The sequence below is a fragment of the Mastacembelus armatus genome, chromosome 6 (assembly GCF_900324485.2).
Source record: "Mastacembelus armatus chromosome 6, fMasArm1.2, whole genome shotgun sequence".
NCBI classification, from domain to species: Eukaryota; Metazoa; Chordata; class Actinopteri; order Synbranchiformes; family Mastacembelidae; genus Mastacembelus; species Mastacembelus armatus.
The window spans coordinates 12,869,501-12,891,078 of record NC_046638.1 but is presented as its reverse complement, the minus strand read 5'-3'; the positions used below and the strand labels follow the sequence as shown (position 1 = coordinate 12,891,078).

Below are 21,578 nucleotides of genomic sequence, written 5' to 3'. Positions count from 1 at the left end.
GGAGGGGTCATCCACCAGAACGACCCTGGACTATGTTTTGCTTGAGCTGTAAGGGGTTTCCTCGGGGAGGATCGCCAGACTGTGACTTAGTTCCCTTCAACCTGCCCAGGATTCTGTTTTTGGACCTTTTTGGTCGTCCGGGAGCCGGCCCTTGAGGGGAGGGCCCTGTCATGTGGGGAAAATTATGTATCCTGTTTTGGACATTCATTTTGGTGCTTGTTTTCCATGTCTTGTCTGATTTACGTATAGGTAGCTTTATGTTGATCATTATAGATTAGTTTCAGCTGTTTCTATTAGCCTCGTGTTTTAATGTATATATACCTCCTCTGTTCTTTTGTTATCTGTCGGAGCATTGACGTTAGTTTGGTTCGTTAGCACTTAGTGCCAGAGTTGGCAAGAGTGTTTCGTGACACAGAGTGGAGGAGTTGCCTTGACGGCAGATCTAGGATTTGTCAGGGTGTTCTCTTTTGTGCCTGAGCCTGGTGGATCCAGGGGTTAAAAGAACAGTGTTTGTCCTGCGTTTGGGTCCTGCACCTTCATCCTTTCACCCCACATTATAACAACATCATGTCCTTGACGCAAGACTGGTGACTCTTACTGATAAATATTACTGTAACCCTGAAGACTGTCTATACACATTCAATTACACTGAATATATTGTAAATAACCTCACACTGTAAAAGCAAACATTAGACAAGCGGGTGACAGCGTGTGTGTGTGTGTGTGTGTGTGTGTGTGTCTGTGTCTCTCTCTGTCTCTGTGTTCTCTCAGGTCTTACCTGCATGTTCATCAGATGGACTTGGACAGCCTCAGCAGACAAATGAAAGAATCAAAGAGGAACTCCAGACTGGTACATTTTGACTCTGTGGCTGTGTATTACATGTTAAAAAAAAATACCCCTTATGCCCTAACTCTATTACAAATACATTATGTTTAATATATACAAAATGTACAACAAACTATGTTGCCACGTACTTAAAAATATCAGGGATATTAATGACGATGTTTTCTGCACCTTCAGGGTTTCCTGTATGAACTGGACAAGGTGAGCTACTGTAAATTCTTAAATAGATACCATAATCTCAGAGATGATTTGAGAATGTTGTAAGAAATCTCCTGTTTGATTAGTACCAACTTAAGTTTGTCCATATTGACTTGTAGTTTTAATAAATTCATTATATTTCACATTTCCCCAGTGCAACCTCCATCAGTATAACACTCATCATAGTAACCACTATAAAACTCAACACTTCCATTTTAAAAGCCTTCCAACAGCTCAAGGGGTTGAAGAGTTTTAAACCTGTAATATTTGTAGCAAACCTTGACAGTAACTTAACAGCAAAGCAAAAAAAATGTAATAGAGGTGATTTCATCCACCTCAGCTGCTATCTGTTAACAGCTAAGCCTTAAATGGGACTTGGCTTTACATATTGTGAAAACAGTTTAAATAGAAGAATAAAATGTAACTCTGCATCCTCCAATGTAATCAGGGCAACCCACTTTGTGTGTGGCGGAAGTTTTACATTCAAGTTTATTTATGCTTCCTTCTGACAGCAAGTGAAGGTGACTGAAAGGTACATGAGACGACTGGAGTTTCATCTCAGCAAGGTGAGACCACATAATCCCTGTCAAACAATGCCTTTCTACAGCAATGAACCTTACAGTAAATAAAATAAAACATGTTTAAAAAACAACTGGAAATATCACATAAAAACATTCATGATTTAACTCTGCTGAATTGGTTACATATGAGAGACATTAAATTTGTATGGTATTTGTATTTTTCTCCATCTTTCACAGATCGATGAGCTATATGAAGCCTACTGCCTGCAGAGGAGACTCAGGGATGGTGCCAACAAGATGGTGAAGGCATACACTTCCTCTACAGGCAGTAAAGAGGCCCGAGAGAGTTTAGCTGAAGCTAATAAAGGATACAAGGAGTACACAGAAGTAAGAAAAGAGGACAGCAGATTGGCAGGATAGAATAAAAAGTCCATTAAAAATAGGACCATTGCATGAGCTGCAGAACAATACATTAAAAAGTAATAGCATATAATGTATCATACGTAATGAAGACAAGATATACATAGCAGCATTATAGCACATAGTTTTTACTTCTTCCACTCTTGATCTTCTTTGTAGAACATGTGTGTGTTGGAGAGCGACCTCGAGAACCAGCTGGGGGAATTCCACATCAAGATGAAAGGTAAGAATGAAACATCATTGGTGAGTCCTTCCTCTCATTCTTTTTCTCTCCTTTTTGCATTTATATATTGCCATTTTGCTGCCTTCAAACCATGGAACAATAAAAAACACATACCCTAAAGGAAACCAACTCAATGTGACTGAAAGGATTGCAGAAATCTTTATAATAACATCCTTGGCATAACCTTAATTCAGTCTTCTTTACATTTGGCATACAACATCTTTATGCTTACATGAGTCAAACTATTAGAAGATTCTGCTACTCTAAATCTTTTGGCTGACACAACAGTCCAAAGAATTATTAAGCTTGGATCAATTTTGTTTGCTTTGAAAATGTGGCACACATAACTCTTGATGTACATGCAATCTAATTTTGGTTCAGAAAATAAGGTCTTAATATCCTGCAGTAATTTTACACAAAATTTGATGTAGATCACCCAGTGTCAATTCAGTATACTTGTCTGGGTAACATGCCAATCTAGTTACATTTTCATTTTAAAATCTTATCATCCACTTTATTATTTATTGTTATCACAGTCAATCGGATACTCAATGAAAAGCTGATCTGTTTGTTTTTCAGGTCTGGCTGGATTTGCTAGATTGTGTGCTGGTGACCAGTATGAGGTTAGGCAATTGCTTTCTCTCCCCCTCTATCCATCCATCCATCCATTATCTATACCCACTTATTCCTTTATGGGGATCTGCTGGAGCCTATCCCAGCTCTGTTTGGGTGAAAGGCAGGGGTACACCCTGGACAGGTCACCAGTCCATCACATGGCCTCTCCCTCTCTCTGAAAGTTTAATCGATCATCTAGAGATTATTTTTAATAATAGCAATTGTTCTAATTCAGTTCTGCAGGTGTTATGACTTATTGTCCGGTACATATACAAGTTGTACAATGTGGGCTGGACAGTTCGCTTCATCAGAACAGAATGTGTTCTATAATTTATGGAAGAAACCTGAACCAACTTATAACTGGAATCTAAATATAAAGTTCTCATTAGATTGCACAAAATGCCTAGTGTGCTTTTTCTCTCAGTTCATTGATTGCTGTACTGTAACTTCCAGTGAGATTTATATGGAGTGAAAATATTCTGTACTGTTTTCTCTATATGTGGTCCTTATTGTAAAATAATATTTGTTTAGCTAATAATATGGATTTCTTTTGAATAATCATTGAAATGTGTTGAGTTGTGATAGCCTAGGTGCTGTGGACTTTTTAAATAGTGACTAATAAACGGAATGAGAGATCGATGCTGTGCTGTTGATTCTAGCATTGTGTGTATCGAATTCCACACCTCTTTCAAGTACATTACTTTGTAAAATAAACCAAAATTCAGTAAAATGCTCTTTTGAAATATAAAACGTTACAAAAATCAGTTGTATGAGTGCAATTGTGTGTGTGTGTTTGTTCAGATCTTCATGAAGTATGGTCGGCAGAGGTGGAAGCTTCGAGGGCGAATAGAGATCAATGCTAAACAGGTGTGGGACACTGAAGAGATGGTATTTCTGCCCCTCATCAGTGAGTTCCTCTCTGTGAAGGTCAGTCTCTCCCTGTGTCTTTAGCCAGTTTTTAATTACTTCTTGTTGTAGGAGAGCTCCAAAGGTTTCTTAACTTCTTAGGAGATACCAGGAGATAGTGTTCAGATTGTATGCACTTCATGCAGGAATGTTGTGGGAAGAGATATATTCTGCTAACATTCAGCTTAGGAAAAGATTTGGACAGAAACTAAGTAGTTCTGAGACAGCTGTTTTGAAGAATACTATTGCTCCATTAAAAGAAACAACACATGCTGTCTCCACGGAAACCAAGGTCATTAAAATATCATGTTATTATTAATAGGGAATGTGCTGGCTTGCAAAAGTGTTACAACTGATTTCAACTACAATAAATCAAACTTTGCTCTTGCTCACTGCAAATAATGCCAAGGTTGGCAAATGCCCAGCCTGTCAGTGCTGCCTAGTCTCTGTCCTGTTGTCTTAAAAGTGGATGCATGACAAAGGAGTGTGCAGGGGTGTTTTTAGCAACAACATTGGAATTGCACTGGGGTTATATTTTCTTTGCCACATTGAGTGTAATTAAGATTGAGGCAAGACCCAAGTGTGTAGTGCAAAAGGCCTTTTATTTACAGGACAAACATACAGCAAGTGGTGAAGCACCTTCACTCTCCATCTTCTGCCAGAGAAGTGATTATGAAGTGCCAGTAGGAGAGTAGATACACTAGGTTTTTCAACTTGGAAGTGGAAACGACAGGAAAAACACTTTAGTGTTCTACCTTTCTCATTTACCTTCATTTTCTTCTTGAAATATCCAAGACTGGGTTGGGTATGTTTCATACTTCTATAACTTTTTCTATAAATTTGCACCTTCCTCCCACTTTGACCTTTATGTGCATCACTAAATTACTACCCCTCTCGCGGACACTATAATTAGTTCCACTTTGCTCCAAAATCTATGACTTTAAAATTAACCTAGTTTTAACTTAGTCTTAGTAACCTTTGAAAGAAACTGCTGGCTGTCAAGCTTACCTTGGAAAAATAGCGTCAATGGCTGGAGGGGGCAGAACATGCTTTTGTTGTGTGGACTGATCCTCATAACCTTGAGTATATGCTGTCTGTTAAATAAAGAATACTTTATTATAGATCAGGCTAGGTCCCTCTTTTCACTCAATTCTGGTCCCCCATTTCTTAGTTCTAGAAAGTACAGTAGGTTGCGGCCATGCCTAGTCAATGCCCTCAGGGTTGCCTTTTTATTCCTCAGAAGAGTCGGTCCCAGGTCCTGCAGTGGTGGCATGTCTTGTTGCTAGCCTTTTACTCTGGAGCACCTAGAACACATTTCCTTATTAAAACCTAACATGACCATCAGTATTCAGCACTTTGTAGTAGCCTGCCCAGTGTGTGCAATTGTCACCAATTCAATTTTTCCAGTGGGGTAATTATTATAATTACAATAACTGATGTAATCTGCCAGTGCTCATGTCTCACCTGAATGACAACAGCTGACTTGTGTAAGGCACAGGACAACAATAGCTTGACCACACTATATTTCTGTGGCCTTTTAGGTGACAGAACTGAAGAGCTTAGCCAATCACGTGGTTGTTGGAAGTGTTTCCTGTGAGACTAAGGACCTATTTGCTGCACTACCCCAAATGGTTGCTGTGGATATTAATGACCTTGGGACTATTAAGCTGAGCCTTGAAGTTACTTGGAAGTAAGTTTTCCCAGCCATTCCATTTGTGTATTAAAATTAATTTTGAGCTTTGTAAGTGCTGTACTTTTAATCAGTAAAATGTTATTAAAAATGCTCAAACATTATAAGGGATGTTTATTTAATTATTGTAATTTTTGTTGTTGTCTTCTGCTTCTACTATTTTTTTCTTCTCCTGGCAGTCCATTTGATAAAGATGACCAGGGATCAGTGGCAAGCACTGTCAACAAAGCTCCAACTGTCAACAAGAGATTCTCAACAATCTTTAACCAGAGTCCACCTGACACACCATCTTTACGTGAACAAGCCTTCTATGTGAGTTATTCCATTCTCTGGTTGTTTCTCTTTTATGTCTGTTCTGATGTTTGACTGATGCCAATACTAACAGCTGATGCCTACTGTGATAGAGGAATGTTTGACTGCTGGTATTTTGTGCTCATATTCACTACCACTATATTTGAGTATTATAATGTATAAAACACCCAAATGAGAAAGGTACAAACAACAGCAAAATGACCAGACCTCTTTTGAACATTCTCAACATGGCAAAGAATTGCATACAAGTAGTTTTTGGCCTATTAGCAGAATTTTGTAAATTTCTGATAAAAGAGGTTGAATGAACACAATGGGAGACGCAAACAATTATAATTGTTGTATACTCATGGAGAACAGACAAAGTTGAGTTTAGCCAACAACGACTGGTCCCTAACCATTCCACTGCGCCTTATCCATCTGCTGCCACTCTGACTTGCAGTCTCTGCCTCAGAATCTGATGAGGCGGCAGCACCGGCTGCTGCTGGACATCTTCAGAGACACAGTTAGTCAGAGCTGTTCCTGTAGTGAGTCATCAACAAGACATCCCACTGCAGTAAGTTATAATGGAATAGAAACCCCAGAAAATGTAGAAACACAGAGTCCACTGGTATATTTACAGTCATAAATTATATAGCGTAGAACATTAGGAGCCTAGAAGCGTTTGTTTGCTCATTGCTTCACATAGCCATGAGGAATGTGTGATTGTTGGTGCCCATTTTAAAGCAGGAACCAGAAATCTGTGCCTGCACTGAAGATCTCCACACATATAACTCTCCACTGGGCTATAGAGGAATTACAACCTACTGACAGAGCCTAGACACTATTGGTGTATATTTATGATGATGAACTTTGGTGAACCATGTACCTGTAGCTCATTATGATGACCCGTGATGTAATGTATAACTGTTAAACCTATGAGACTATAGATGATATGAAGAAACGTCTACTGTCATCAGTTGTGATGGAGGAAAACCTCAAGGAAATATTAATGGATAATTGTAGTTTATTACAAACAGAGATCTAGGAACTAAAAAAAGTCTGTCGAGTAGTCTGTCAAGAAGCATCAGCAGTTGAATGATCAAAGGTGTAAACCTCCAGTTGAACCACAGGTCAAATTTTACAAACCCACTACCTGCTAAAACTAAGATGATTTTAGATAAGACAATATAGAGTCTACCAACCTAATTTCTTCAAGGTTTTTGTTCCACAGTCAGCTCTTACATGCAAATTCCTTTTTTTTTTAGTCTAGTCTTAGAAACAGCCAGAATATCTGTATTTGTGGACTTCAGGGAAATGGGCTGTTGCATTGAGATTAATGTTTTAAGGAGTAGTAAAACTAAATAGTGCAAAGATGTTAAAATGGGTCTGATGTGCTCTTGTTTGTTGACACCTGTTAAAATCCTGACAGCTGCATTTTGAATTCATGTTTAACAAGACTTTTTTACAGCAAAAAGTTAAATCAAATAACAGTAATTCATGTGAGACGAAATACAAGGGATTTCCAGATTTTTGGTAGATAATGCTTTGATCTTTGATATTCTGCTAAACTGACAGACAGACTGCACATTTATGATAGACAGATGGATCTATAGATGCACCTACACGCATCTATCAATAGATAGATAAATAGATAGATTGATGTGCTTACAAAATTATTCTTATACATTAGATTACATACATTACAATACATTACACTGGAACATTTTCAAAAACCTAACAATATGCATTTTAGAGTGTGTCCACTTTGCCTTGTTTGCCTCAGTAACCATTATTGACATATCGGTTTCCAATTGCTTGTTCTTGGGCACTGCGCTCAGCATTCTGCAAACCTGTTCACTGAAGCAGAATAACAGAGAACAAAGCAGAGCTGAACATTGCTTGTTTCATCCATTGGAGATAATTAAGATAATTAAATGTGTATCTAAGCTTCCCAAACTGTTTAATCTGAAGTATGCAGACTCAGTAAATTTCTCTAAATGCTTACGGTACATGACTGATCAGCAAAAGGGAAGAAGCACACACTTGAGGGGTGTGCAAAATGTGCAATTGTGTGTGTGTGTGTGTGTGTGTGTGTAGTGCATTACACATCTAAATGTTCACCAAACTTCTGTATTTTCACCACATCCAACTGCTTTTTTATCTGTCCAACCTTTTAATAATTGCTGAACTCTTTCAGAACATGCTCCGTCGTCATGAAGAGTTAGAAAATGGAACAGCATGGTCTAATTCTTCTGAATCTTCTGATGATTCTTCTAGTCCTCAGCTGTCTGTAGGAGGGTTACACAATTCTACACAGCATAAGGTAACACACAACAGACATCCACCCATCCAACAACTATCTCTAGTCCTCCCAGGGTCACCAGGGGTTGGGGGGCTTGGAGTCAGTCCCAGTGACATTGGGCGTTAGGCATGTGACCTTGTGATTGTAATATTATCATTCTGTCTAACACTTTTCTGTTTATTACTGTATGATTTGTTGAGAATTGGTTTGTAAGATAGTAGAAGAAACACTTTGGATATATAATTTCTACCTGCTTACTTCTGGATGCCCCTGAAGGCTGGTTTAGTAACTGAACTATACCTTGTATTTTGTGTGTTTATAAAATTGTTCTTTCACCTTTAAGAAATAAGGTTTTATCCAGCGTTGACACCTTCCAGCTTAAAAGCACAAACAATCATGTTTCACAGTCAGGGGACTGTTGCTCAGTAGGCTTTAAGCCAGTAGTCTCCAACCCTGGTCCTCGAGAGCTACTGTCCTGCTTGTTTTCCAGATATCCCTGTCCTACCCACTGCTGATTATCTGGGCCAGGTGTGTTCAGCCAATCAGAAACTGGAAGGGCAGGGATAGTTGTAAAACCAAAACAAACTATTTATGCAGAGTGTACAGACTATAAAATATGACTTCATTAAATTTGAATCACTGTTGTTTATTTAGATTTAATTATTACATTTGGAGCAATTGAACTCTAAGATGTGTCTTAGTTCAGGGGCCACATCCTTTGGAGAACAAAGGCAGTCTATAAACATCTGACCTTTGTAGCTGTTTGTAGCTCTTGCCTTGCAACCTTCACAGCTGCAGTTAGACCATAGTTAGCCTTTCAAGGATGCGGCCCCTGAACTGAAATGCACCTATATTCCATAAATGCTAGTACCTTTTATTAAACTAACAATCCCCTTAATTCCTTTGACTTTGGCTGACTCGTGGTGTGCCTATGATCGTATATTGTTCATGGTTTGTGTTTGGCTGTGACTCAGTATGTCCATTTCTATTTCCTTTTTTAGGCAGTAGTGGTGACACCAGAGATTCAGCCAGCTGTAACAGGAAGTACCTCCCCACAGCCTAACATCTCATTTTGTCTCAGAGACTCGTTCTTTTCAACTTCAAACTCCACCTACAAAGTCAACTCTGGCAGTGAGGTTCCCAGTATACCCAAACACCATGCAAAGAGCAATAGGTAGCACTCATTTATGAGTTTTTTGGGAGATTTTATTTTAATACTACTGTACATTCTGACATATTAACATTTTTCCAAATCATATTTCTTGAATATGGTTGACTTGTTACAGGAATGAATTTGAATGTTTGCTATATTGTGTGCTCTTTTAATGATTAGAATGAATAATATATGAATTGATTTACAGGGAAGAGGAGAATGGGACAATTACTGTGATGACAAAATCTGACAGTGAAAAGGATGACTCAGGGAAACAGTCTCCTATAGCAACAGACGATGGAGTGGCGAACAACAACCACATCTCACACAGCTACTTGCGCTCTCTGAGCCACATTAGTGAAAGCAGTACTGATGGCACTGTACTGACAGACAGATCAATTGGTGAATCAGGGGAGGTGATGTCTTTGGCCTCTGGGATCTCTATCAATGATATTGTAATGGAGATGCCCAGCAGAACTCCTGAGCCACCCAGCTCTACTGCCACAGACACTGACATGTCACCAAAGAGGCTCAATGTCATCAAAGAAAACACACAAGATTTCACAGATCAAAACCAAGCAAGGAAGAAACATGATGCATTGAGCTCTGTGCCCACATGCTCCTCTTCCAGTACTGCTGCATCAGAAAGTGGGGATGTAATGTACATAGCCCAGCGGGTGCCTGTGGTGGAGGAGATTTCAGATTCGATTGCAGGTGGTCTGCCCAGAGAGGATGATGGTCCAGTGGACCGCGGCTTGGAGGATGCTCTGAGAGCTTTAGTTTCCTCTCTGGGTGATTACAGAGGACAGTTCCCTGAGTTACAACTGCTGGAACAGGAGCTTAAGCTGCTGCAGGTTACACTGAAGGTGAGGAGGAAGGTGGGAAGGTGGGAAATGAAAAAAATGAATGGAGTAGATTAAAATAGGAACAGTAAAAGTACTATTACTTTGTAAAAACACAGTATTCAAGTAGAAGTTAAAGTTATCATCAAGAAGAAGCTTTATTGTCATTGTGCAATGAGATACAACAAAACTCTGTTTAGTAGCAATCCCCTGTAACAGCTACAGCATTGGATCTATGTGCAAAATGTAACAAAGTGCAGAGACAACATTTCTAATCAAAACAGCTTGATTAGGTTAGAAAGTTAGGTTTAATTCAGTGATATATTCAGTATATCACTGGGCCCTGCTGTAGATGTTAACCTACCTTGAAGCATGAGTAATTATGACTGGTTGAAAGATTGACCCCCACTCTCCTACTGTCAGTGGCCACAACAGTCAGGGCAGCTGACCAAACGGCAGGCACCACAGTTTATATACTTAGTGTCATCCACTACCTAGTACCTCAGGTCCTGGATTTGCCTTTTATTACTAAGAGTTATAGTATACCACCGATCTAAACTTTTAACTGGCTTCTCTAACACTGTAGGAATTGCCCATTCATATATACAAAACCTTTTATTTAAAAGCATGCCCTTTATAATAGAAGTACTCCTTGCTCTGGCTTAACCTTCATCCTTGCCCATTTTAAATATTTGTTAAACTTATCCAGTAGACTTTGGATACAGCTTTTGGTATCTGGTGCATATCATCCATGCACACCCTTATGGGTGGTAAGCACTGCCCTGACTCTGCTATGAGCCATTGAGATGCCCTGATAATACCCTCATTGCCATGGGAAACTGAGCATCATGCCTGTTTGCAACTGCTGCCATGCTGCAGTAAACTGCAGTTTTGAAACATTTTTGCAGTTGTGAAACATTTTTGGATGACATTAAAATATTCCCTCCTACCTCTTTGGCTGTGAGAGAGAGACATAGTCTTGCTCTATGTCCCTAGACCCAGTTTCAGAGTCCAGGGATTGGGTCGTCGAGGCCCCCGCCTTCAACTACTGCCCGATCCACATTGCACCGTTCCCTTATGGATCCTCCTGCGGGTGGTGGACCCACAGGCCCCACGTCCTCATTTCGGGATTTGCCCAGCTGGGCACCATGGGGGAGACCTGGCCACTAGGCACTTGCCTTGGAGCCCCAACCCCAGGCCTGGCTCAAGGGTGGGGATCCGGCCATACCGGTCAATGTCACGGTCCTTGTTGTTGTCCTCTTCATTAGGGGCAATTGAACCACTCTTAGTCTAGTCCGTCACCTAGGACCTGTTTGCCTTGTGAGACCCTACTAGGGGCATATAGCCCCCAACAATGTACAGTAGCTCCTAAGAATCGTTCAGGCACTCAAACCCCTCCACCATGATAACGTAGCAGCTCAGGGAGGGGAGCAACATCTCCCATCTTTCTCTAAACCCTAGTAATAAGCTGCTTCCTCCATGCCACTATAACAAACCTCCAAAAAATCTACATCAAATTGGGAGCATTTTATGCAGCCTGTAGAGCACACCATTAGGCCCAGAGCTAATACTAACTTTAACAAGTGGCTTTAACAAGCATCAGATGGTCTGTGGTCTTAATAGGGGGCATAGATATAAACTAGACTTTCTGCCCTTATCTTCATCTGTATCCAGCTTTTTAAGTTTGTCTCTAGTTCCCATTTAGTCATTTTTAAAAGTCCCACTTCTCTTCCATAGTAAATACTGCCTTGGGAAATTTATAGCAATTTTTATAAAAACCTACTTGTGCCTTTTTCCATGTGTTTTTCCTAAGACTTGTGTTGTCTTTAACATTGCCATCCTAAATCCGAAGTTATTTTGCACATCAATTCCCCCTCTCACTATCTATAATCTTCATCATTTACTTTCTAAATTGTCTTGGTTCTCAAGCAAGCCTATCTCCTGCTACCACGTTGATTTTACTACCTCCAATGTTGCCTTTTCTAACTGTCACAAACCTCAAACCTTTCCTCACCATAATGATAAATTACATTTCCCATCTTCTCTAACCAGATGTCCATTTCAGCAACTCTAGTGCACCAATCAAATCCAAACAGTTGCCCATATGCTGTGGGTTATTCTCCTCTTTGTACTGCAAAGGCATGTCACATAACTGTAATATCCATGGTTAAATTCAAGCTGGGGATCTTGCTTGTTGTACCCTCTCTCTCTTACCTCTGCATCTCTGTGCAAACTAGTGTTAAAAAAGCACAAAATGCAAAAAGCCCTGGCCACTAATCTTGATCTGCTGTGATGCAGCTTTTTTTTCTTGGTGTAATATAAGGTTGTTGTGGACAGTCTTCTAGCCAAAAGGAAAAAAATCTGCAGTGGGGGTCAGCCCATGCTGTCATAAGTCTGCTGTGCAGCCTGTAAAAGGCAATCCATTCTATAACCCTAACCTCCAGTACCTTAAAACTTTCTTTATATACATTTACAGCTGCTTTTAATTCCCACTGTATTTAAATTGCCAACAGCTTTACCCTGTGTGATATATGCATTGTATTTTCTTGGGCTCTGCTGCTTTCATTTGAATGCTTCGGCCTGCTCAGCATTCGAAGCATTATCCCTACTTAACTTGCTCTACTAGACCTTTAAGTTGATATCAGTTACGGTATATCAAAACATAAACACTCACTGATTTAGTGCATCTTTAAAGCATTTTTACTCAAGCAGAGAGTAATTTAATGAAAATACAAGAACACTGCTGTATTTTCCCACTTTCTTTGACAATTTGCTACATATACAGTAATTCACTACATGCTTTACAACATATATACAAGGATAACAGTTCCACTCTATATCTCTTAAGTGTGATTGCAAAATTACCATTAATACACTATATGTATGTATATATCCTTATATATTTTTATACTTTATGCTATAACGACATTCCACATTGCATATTTTTAGTTATTATGTTTGTGTACCTTAAACACACGTGCCTTCACATATACACATAGATGTAAACACTCAAATACACACATTGTTCAGATATACACTTTGTCAGTGATGCTGTGTTATCAGTGTTTGATTTAAAGGTGGTACCAGGTTTGTGTAGTCACAGACTCTGGCTGTGTGTTTTCCTATTGTGTGACTGAGTATGAGTCTGTGCATGCTCAGTATAAGTTCTGTTCATTATCCACTGTGTGTACACAGTCATACTTATCTATACTTGTGTGCATGCATCCTAAGAACTGACTGTGGGCCTGTGGTATGACTATGGATCTGTGTGTGTGTTTGTGTATTTGTATGTGTGTGTAGGGTGGCAGACACAGCCATTCACCCAGTGTGGTTAGCCTCACAGAGGAAACCGCTCTGGGCAGCTTTGATTTCCTCAACACATCTGATTGGGAGGACGAAGAGGAGGAAAAGGGTGACAAGAGGAGTAGAAATGGCAGGTTAGTACTAACATATCACATAAGAAATTCTCAGGGGAACAAACTTTGCACAGGTTATATCAAATCAAGTACTATTGATCCTTCAAAAAAATAAATGTAATGACCTTAACTTAATTGGTAGAATATGTTACACACACAGGAATAACTTAAGGCATATTCCAGTATCAAGTAAATTGTCCTTACTGCTCTTTGTTATAGTAACATGCAGAAACATCTACTTCCTGTTGTTGAAAGAAACCCTAAAGTAGTATCTAGTGTAATATTTTGCTGCCATCTAGTGGAGCTGTTACATAATAAATTGCTGTGAACAGCTGGGAAAAATATATTTGCTTTTTATAACGTCATCCAAATAACACCTTGTTTATATTATCATATCACAGCTTATCAGTTGATGTGGAATCTAAGCATTGCATTTATCCCATTGTTTTTCTCTTTTTATAGATTCTAAATGTAGAAACTAGCTGATATCCTGTTGAACTTGCTTGGAATCATTATGTAGAACAACATGATGCACAAACTGCACATAATGCCAATAGGTAGAAACATATGTAGCCTAGTTCATTATCCTTTGAGGTATTTTGTTGATTTTAATTTAGTGTATTAGAAGATTTAGTTTAGTTTTATATTGACATCAACTAAGAAGCTGTATTAATAATGTGTAAGTAAGGCCAGGCTGATACATGCTCTATCAGTAAAGGGCTGAAAATCAGAAGCAGACAACCATTCAAATAATTAAAAAATGTCAACCTTATGGTGGCAAAAGAAAATGTTGTTTGAGGGATGATAAATATCCATTACAAAGTGGTGGGAGAACTAACTGCTTAGCCTTCCCAGATCTCAAACACAGCAGGAACTTTTGTCTTCAGATCTACCCCGATGTTGGCAGAGTTGTGTAGCGTTACTTAATGAATTCTGTAATGCACTTGTGCCTACGTTTAGGCTAATTTAGACAAAACTTTGCATTTAAATGCGAATTATACACAGAAGCGTCTTACATGTTTTTTCTGTTCAACTAGGCTGTTTTTGCTAAAAGCAACTTATACTGCTGTGCGACTTTGGCCTATACGGTACTTTAACATGCTATTTGCTTGTTAACACAAAATCTTAACTGTTGCAGACACTGATACTGATCCCACCAAAGTGGTGGGCCAACTAACTGCCTTACTTATTTACCAGATCTTAAACATAGTTTCTGCTCTCAGGACTAAGCTACAGACTGCATGGTCTAGCAGTAGTAGACACAACTATTCCTTTTTAGTGTGTGTAATAATGTTTTCTTTTTTGTACTTTATGAACAAACATGTACAGTATATATTGCATGTTCTTTGTTTATTGATTATATGTTGCCAGTTATGTTGCCTTTTAAACTGTGTATCTGTATTTAGCATTTACCATTAAGGGAAGAACTAATTGACTAACATTGTTGATAGAAGCCCCTCAAAACCCAGTATATGTCTTTGAAATTCCTTGTATATGGGTAGGTCTCTACAGGCCAGAGGCTGGGACAGCCCTTCCATCCCTGCCTCCCCCCTCACCTCAGGCTGCACCACTCTAGATTGTTCCTTGGTGGTACACCTGCAAAACTGCAGTGCACAGCTGTTGGTAAGAGGGCCGTAAAACTATCACTATCATTTCCCACACTCAAATCAGAGTCTCCAGCTATTGTAATGCACATGATTATGTTACATTTTTACCTTGAATTCAGTCTTTAAAGTTTCATCTTAGCAGAGATGTTTGCTATACAATTCTGTCTTCGGCATGCACAGCCCACAGAGATAAATAGGAGATGAAATGTACACCACAGGGGGCCAAATTAGTGTTTGGTTGGAATGATTTAATTTTGTTCCAAGTCTGTTATTCTGCATTTGACTATACATGGTGGTACTTGTTTGGTGATATATAAGTGATATACAACATTATGCCTGTAGCATCTAGGTATGTTTGGTCCTCTGCGGTGTAGAGAGATGTATGCCTTAGACAAACTGCAGAGAGAGGGTCAAGTGTTCAAAATCATCCGAGGCCTCATTAAGAACAACCCAAGACGACCCAGACAGCCTGCTGAAGGTACAGTAATATCTACAAATTATACATCTGTCTGTCCTTCTGCACCTTACATGCAGCCAGTCACAATGGTCACATCCGTCCATTGTCAGCAAATGGAAATCGAATATCAAATTGAAACATGATTGCTTTTCCATTTATTCCTTTGCCTATTCCTTGGTGTGTCCAGTGATGGTTGACTACAAATGATAAGATTGCTGAAATGTTGTCCTGTGTTCTGTGATAGATGAACCACCTAGAGATCAAATTCATAGGTTTGCTTGATGAAAAAGGCAGTGTAGTTTATTGCTAAAATACACAGTGCATGCTGCTTGCGATTTAATAAGCTGAAACATGCTAACTATAACTGATAATTAATAATCATTAATCATTAATAACAGACTGTAATATTTAGTAATGCAGCATTCAGACAGATCAAAATACATACAACAAAATCTCACACATAGCTGATAAACAAAAAATTAAACTACTTAGAACATATGTTCAAAATCATTTACATGTGTTATTTGACAAAAGAAAATCTTTATTTTTTATGTGCATCATTATGTAGATTTTCCTCAAGGTAAAATAGGTAATCATGCTGACTTTCAAGAATAAATAAAGTGAGAAGATTAATATTATGAAATATCAATTGTGAACCAGACTCTTGACCACTTTTAATCCAATTTTTAGAGGATCAAACTGTCTAGAAAAATTACATGTAAACATGGGATTACTAATAAATCTAAGGATATTTACTAAAGTTTGTCATACAAATACACTTGAATCTGTCACCAAATGGGTGTGGCTTGTGTGGCTATACCTTATGTGAGAGACATTGATAATTTTAGGTTGCATCAAGGCCTTTGGTGATTTTGAGTGAGCTGTTCTTATTTATAATGAAAGGGATAAAAAACGAAATCTTAGCAAATGTTTTGCAAAGTTTGCTTAAACGTTTAATCTTTCAATTGCATCTTTTGTTCAGAAAAAACTAATAGGAGGTCTTTAAGTTAAAAAACAACAATTTTCTCACACTAGGTTAAGAGGGAACTGAAGAAATACCTTAAAGTTCAGCTGAATCAAAAATACTTTGTCATACCTTCTCTTTATCACAGTGATACCAGACCTGGGCCCGTGCTTGGGGGCTGTGTCATTATGGCAACAGTGTGTGGGACAGGGCAGTGTCTACAGCGTCTCTGCTGAGAGCTTCTTGACTACACTGTCTACAACCTACTCCACCATACTGCCTGAGAGGGCCAACAGCATTGCCAACACAGGTACAGAAACTTCTGTGTCTGTAGTACATGTTAGTTTGTGTGCAATGTTAACGTGTCTATGCTTGTTCAGTGTTCTTGTGTCTGCTGGAGCGGGTGCTGGATCAGAGATTACCACGGCGAGGCAGTAACAGAGACAGAATGATGGTGACTCTATTCCAACTATGGAGTTACATAGATGGTAACAGCATCAGTGACATGGAAACACACATCACCGACCTGGCAGAAGAGGGTAACATGTACACACACACATAATGTTAAATGAACGCAAAAAAATCTAATCAGTGACAATAATTACTGATACCATCTTCAATCAGTGTGGCTGGTGCAGAGGTTGGCATCCTGTGACCAGGATATAATTGTCCACACACTGCGACGTTCTGCAGAGTGCAGCCTGAGCAGAGAAGGGCTTCATACCGTGGCCAAATTACTAAAAGACCCTCGAGGGAAAGTGTCAGCCTCTGCCAGCTCTGCACTGAGATGCCTGGCTGCACAGCCCAGACAGAGAGAGCAAGTAAGCCCCCCACTGCATGTCCTGTATGTCAGTGTGCACACTAGACTTGCACCAGTCATGACAATATACCTTTTTTGTGTTATTAACTATATTACTAAATTTGTGACCTCTCTGACCTAAATCTATTTTGAGATGCTGAGTGTCACTCAGGTTGTACCATTTAATGTTACAACTTTATCATTCTAATAACTTTTGTTTTAATTATAACCAGTAGCCAATGTTACACTGTGTACTGTGTAATTCCGACAGATTCTAATTTTCATGACATACAAAATTTTGGCTTGTGTGTAATGACATTGTTTACTATCAGCCTGCATATATAGCAATACTAAAAATAAGTTGATACTCACAAGACAGTAAAGGCTGTGCACATTCTCCTGTACAGGCTTTGGTCAGTTGTCTGGAGCTTCTGGAAGATGAGAATGTGGACACCAGAGTCTGTGGATGCAAGGCCTTAGCTTGTCTCAAGGTACAAATACATATGGAGTTTCTGTGCTTGTCCAAAAATACTTTTTAAGGACACACTAGTCTAGTTTACGTCATGGGCATGGTAAAATTAAAATAACTGGCATGAAATATTCTGTTTGTATCTTAATTGTACTGTACAATAGAGTTATCATGTTGACCACTGTATTCGACATGTTGTCATTCCAGGCCAAAGAAAGTATTGACCAGTTGGTGTATCTTTGTCGGACAGACAAAGAGGAAGTCAGAGATGCTGCTAAACAAGCGCTGCTTGTGCTCGGTAATAACACCATTTTATTTGTTAGAATGATAGCTACATCTCCGGTTTTAACTGTCAGGCTGTTTTTAAGAAGCAGAAAGCAGAGGAAAAGGTGGTTGCTATTATCTTTACTTCATGGTTGTAATGATGTGTAATTTTACAAAAATAAGAATAAGCACAGAAACTGGCAGTCAACATCAACATCAATTATCACATTTTTTTTTCTTCCATTCATTGTGCGGAGCAGGCGAGGAGGGGAAGATGGCCCATAGACATGTGGAGACATCTCTGGATAGCATACCAAGACTCTTTGCTCCTGGAAGCATGGCCAGCACAGCTTTCTAATGCAGCACAAACTCTGGGTTGGAAGAAAACCAAAACATCAGTAACACAATAGGCTATATCAGTATTGTGATTTGCCAGTACTCATATGCCATAATAATAAACAGTGTGCTATTCTTCAACCCTGATACTACACTAAAACATACAAAGGCACATATAATAATGTACAGTATATACACTGTCAGAGAGGTTGCAATAGTACTTCACCAAAGATGGCAAGTCTGCTTAACATTCAACATTTAAAGTCAGTAAGTTGCAGACACACTAGTTTGTTTAGCAACCTGTGCTAACTACTGTGAGAAAATCAGTTGGACTATAATTATGCTGGGAATAATGTTCAATGTGAGCAGGTGTGAATGGAAGGATATATAATTGAAGTAGCTGGAGGATAAAATGGATACTGAGGGAAGAAGAATTAAGTGGACATAAACAAATACACTTTTGAAACAAGTTAGCAAAATTCTACAAATATTTTTTAAAAGTTGCTTCATCAGATAATTTTTTAAAAACTAATTGTGAGTGAACCAATAGGCATACCTAGAGTCAATACACCTATAAAGTCATTATTCCATTGCATGATCTGTGATTAATACTCAAATCAAATGTTATAAGTTAGCTAGTCTGTCTACACATATGACCTACATATAAAACCAAGATACATTCAAACCATGCCTACATTCACACCTCCAAAACCTGGCCAGTCACTGCAGGAAGTTGTAAAGTGCTGTGTAGGTGTCAGTACCAAAACTTATAATAATAAACTGTTGGAAAAAAAGGGAATTTCAGATGCAGCAATTAAGCACTCGACAGCTACTGAGGTCCCATTAGTTGAGTTACAGTATCTATGGAAAACTAACAGTGGGCCCTGAGTTCTTTAGCCAATTATATTACAAGGCCATTTGTAACAGTAAGGGGCTCACTATGCTGCTCAGAATGACACACTGTGGCTGTTTCAGCGGGTGTAGATGCATTAGATGAAACAGCTATATAACAGTAACTGGAAGGTCTATATGGATAACTGAAAAAATGCCTTCTATTTGAAAATGAAAGCTTTTCATTCTCTGTCTTCCAGACCTTGATGCTTAATGTTGTCAACATATTGTCATCAGAAAAGAAAGTATAACTCACACTATTGCTTTGTTGAAAAGTCTGAGACTGTAGAAAATTTGCCTCTGAAAGTGGTATAAACAGTTCATTGTCAGTACTCCACAATTATATAATCATGTATCCTCTTTTTCATGGAAATACATATAACATGAATATATGCCACTGAAATTTCATATTTTGTGACTGTAAATAGATTTGCCAACAGTCTTCATTTGTAAATGTATACCTTGTTTCTGAGATGTATTTTACTGTTATAATGGCACAGTTTATTTTCAGTCAACCAATCACTGATGAAATGATTGACTGAATGACAATCCTTCCTGTGGCACTGCACAACTGACATTTGCTCTAAATGGGATGTTACTGGAGCAGCCCCATGACCCATGATAGTATAAAAATACTATATCAAGATATATATATTTATATATATATGTGTGTGTGTGTGTGCGTATGCGTGTGTATATATGTATGTATGTTCTGGGAGTAAAAAGGTTGTACTAATAAGAAATGTTATATAATTCTTAGCCATACTTCAGTGGAACTGTAGCGATAGCAGTTTGGACAGTCAGTCCTCCATTTTGGTTCAGATTCAGATATTTAAGAAATTAAGAAATAATTGTCCCATGAAGTAATTCTTGGAGCCATGGAATTTGATTCAGACATGTGCCCATCAGATGAAATGTAAAAACTAAAGGATCCTCTGACCTCTCGCTAGTACCACGATCAGGTCAAAATTTCAGTTTGTGAATTTGGTTTATGGTCAAATATAAGCAAAACTAATGATATTCCCAACAGCCTCTGATGTGCTTCATGATTAGCATGCTTTACTATGTTGAGAACATACTAAATGTCAACATATTAGTGCTGTCATTGTGAATATATCATTGTGAATGTTTGTTGCTCACAGCATTGCTGTGCCTCAGTATTACATATCTGCCATAGATACTGTTTTTCCCTGATAATAACAAAAGTTCAGATATTATTTTGTGCTGTTATAGGTGAGAGGTGATCACACCAATATATTTTATATTTTGTTTAATTTAGATGCTCTTTAGTATAACATATTGTAAGCAACAGACTACCGTGGCACTAGAATCATATGTACTGATTCACATGAAGGGATTCACTGTTTGTCTACCACTGTATTCAGTGTACTTCCCATTATAAAACAGCAGCAATCTGCAGTATACCTCTGCATTCATAAAGCATCTCACAATGCTTAAGTGCCTGAAGGTTTGATAGTAGCAGAGATGCAGTAAGACATGAGATACTTTAAGAATCAAGAGAGTGTGACACAGTGGATAACTACTACGTCACATTATATATATATTTTTAAGGCTGATAAACTGCATCATTGGAAACATTTTATTCTATCTTTTTTTCTAGAATGTATAACCAGATATGCTGGTGTCAAATATATATAAACTATTAAAAATATGTTTAAAGATTGTCTCATGTGCCATTGTGTTTGATAATTTCATGTTGACCTGGTCATGCCCATACAAATAGCACAAATATAGCTGAAATAAGGCATCACTGATGCTACAATAGAAAGCTTTTTTAAACCTTCCTTACTAAACTGTATGTGCTCAAGTGGCATAGTCACAATAGGGAGTGTCATATTTTACTGACATTCACTTCAAGATCATTCTACCAATGTACCTAAGGTTTTTCCCAGGCATGGGTATCATTTATACTTCCGATATATATCTGCAGTATACATGTATATATAGGTTTTTATTTATATATATATATATATATATATATATACATATGACATGATTGAAGTCATATCTTTCATGAGTTGACATAAGTGACATAAAACTATTAAAAGGGACTGAATAAAGATTTGTGTGTCGTTTGTCCTTATGGGTTTTTGCACTATGTATGAACATATATGCATGCTGACTGGTGATTCTTTAGCCAATTGCAAATACTACAATATCAACCAAATACGGCAAATCTAATAATTTTACGTGGCATTAAACAGATGTACTCACGTTATCTTTGTTTTACTTGAATTTACATAATTTGTTTTTAACATTTTATTCGTCACCCTTTTCGATATAGACTTGTATTATTATCTGAAGGTGAAGTTCATATTTCCGAGGATCCTGAAAGTAGCCTTATTTCCA

At 38.3% G+C, this 21,578-nt stretch overlaps 1 protein-coding gene across 4 annotated transcripts in view; it reads left to right on the top strand.

The window, feature by feature from the left end:
• Positions 1-20,893, top strand: part of ripor1 (RHO family interacting cell polarization regulator 1) — a 46,462-nt gene extending 25,569 nt beyond the window's left edge. For 2 of the 4 annotated variants that reach the window (XM_026311206.2, XM_026311203.1), the window contains exons 4-24: positions 772-850; positions 1,022-1,045; positions 1,555-1,608; positions 1,801-1,950; positions 2,143-2,206; positions 2,786-2,829; positions 3,623-3,748; positions 5,269-5,417; positions 5,597-5,729; positions 7,906-8,031; positions 9,012-9,184; positions 9,372-10,029; positions 13,306-13,442; positions 14,903-15,044; positions 15,371-15,506; positions 16,598-16,759; positions 16,830-16,988; positions 17,074-17,270; positions 17,656-17,739; positions 17,925-18,015; positions 18,242-20,893. In XM_026311206.2, the coding sequence (XP_026166991.1) occupies positions 772-850; positions 1,022-1,045; positions 1,555-1,608; positions 1,801-1,950; positions 2,143-2,206; positions 2,786-2,829; positions 3,623-3,748; positions 5,269-5,417; positions 5,597-5,729; positions 7,906-8,031; positions 9,012-9,184; positions 9,372-10,029; positions 13,306-13,442; positions 14,903-15,044; positions 15,371-15,506; positions 16,598-16,759; positions 16,830-16,988; positions 17,074-17,270; positions 17,656-17,739; positions 17,925-18,015; positions 18,242-18,339 (2,986 nt within the window). In that variant the 3' untranslated portion in view covers positions 18,340-20,893. The remainder of the gene's footprint in view (positions 1-771; positions 851-1,021; positions 1,046-1,554; positions 1,609-1,800; positions 1,951-2,142; positions 2,207-2,785; positions 2,830-3,622; positions 3,749-5,268; positions 5,418-5,596; positions 5,730-7,905; positions 8,032-9,011; positions 9,185-9,371; positions 10,030-13,305; positions 13,443-14,902; positions 15,045-15,370; positions 15,507-16,597; positions 16,760-16,829; positions 16,989-17,073; positions 17,271-17,655; positions 17,740-17,924; positions 18,016-18,241) is intronic. The other 2 variants (XM_026311204.1, XM_026311205.1) reach the window with 2 other exon arrangements.
• Positions 20,894-21,578: the final 685 nt, after the last annotated feature.